This window comes from Meleagris gallopavo, chromosome 5 (assembly GCF_000146605.3).
Source record: "Meleagris gallopavo isolate NT-WF06-2002-E0010 breed Aviagen turkey brand Nicholas breeding stock chromosome 5, Turkey_5.1, whole genome shotgun sequence".
NCBI classification, from domain to species: domain Eukaryota; kingdom Metazoa; phylum Chordata; class Aves; order Galliformes; family Phasianidae; genus Meleagris; species Meleagris gallopavo.
Genome location: NC_015015.2, coordinates 33,366,061 through 33,366,534, shown reverse-complemented (window position 1 = coordinate 33,366,534; position 474 = coordinate 33,366,061). Strand labels below are relative to the sequence as shown.

Genomic DNA, 474 nt, shown 5'->3' with positions numbered 1-474 from the left:
TTTTAAGAAAATAGTAACACCAGCACTCATCCAGAATTTGGTCCTAATGTTACTTTGTTATTGTTATTTCTTATGTTCTTGGCAGCTTTCTGATTTTTATCCATAAAGGATCACTGTTATGATTTGTTTGATACTAATACTGAAGTGTTATGTCTTTTTAAAAAAAAAAATAAGTTGTCTCTGTACCCATATTTTTTTCTAACAAATTTGAAGGTCTACAGCAACATGGCCTTTAGATCCTCCAAAAGATGAGAAACAAGGTTGGAGGCATGTTAGAATAAAACAGATGGGAAAGAATGCCAGTGGGCAAACACACTACCTCTCCCTGTCTGGATTTGAACTTTATGGCACTGTGAATGGAGTATGTGAAGACCAGTTGGGTAAGAAAAGTAATGCGTATATCTTCTTTGTTCCCTTAAAATACTAATAACATACAATTATACAATTAAGGTATTAAGTATACAATTAAGGTAA

At 32.7% G+C, this 474-nt stretch overlaps 1 protein-coding gene across 9 annotated transcripts in view; it reads left to right on the top strand.

Moving 5' to 3' along the window:
* HECTD1 (HECT domain E3 ubiquitin protein ligase 1) overlaps positions 1 to 474 on the top strand; it is a 55,369-nt gene that overhangs the window by 31,967 nt on the left and 22,928 nt on the right. For all 9 annotated transcript variants that reach the window (XM_010711653.3, XM_010711652.3, XM_010711654.3 and 6 more), the window contains exon 22: positions 214 to 380. In XM_010711653.3, the coding sequence (XP_010709955.1) occupies positions 214 to 380 (167 nt within the window). The remainder of the gene's footprint in view (positions 1 to 213; positions 381 to 474) is intronic.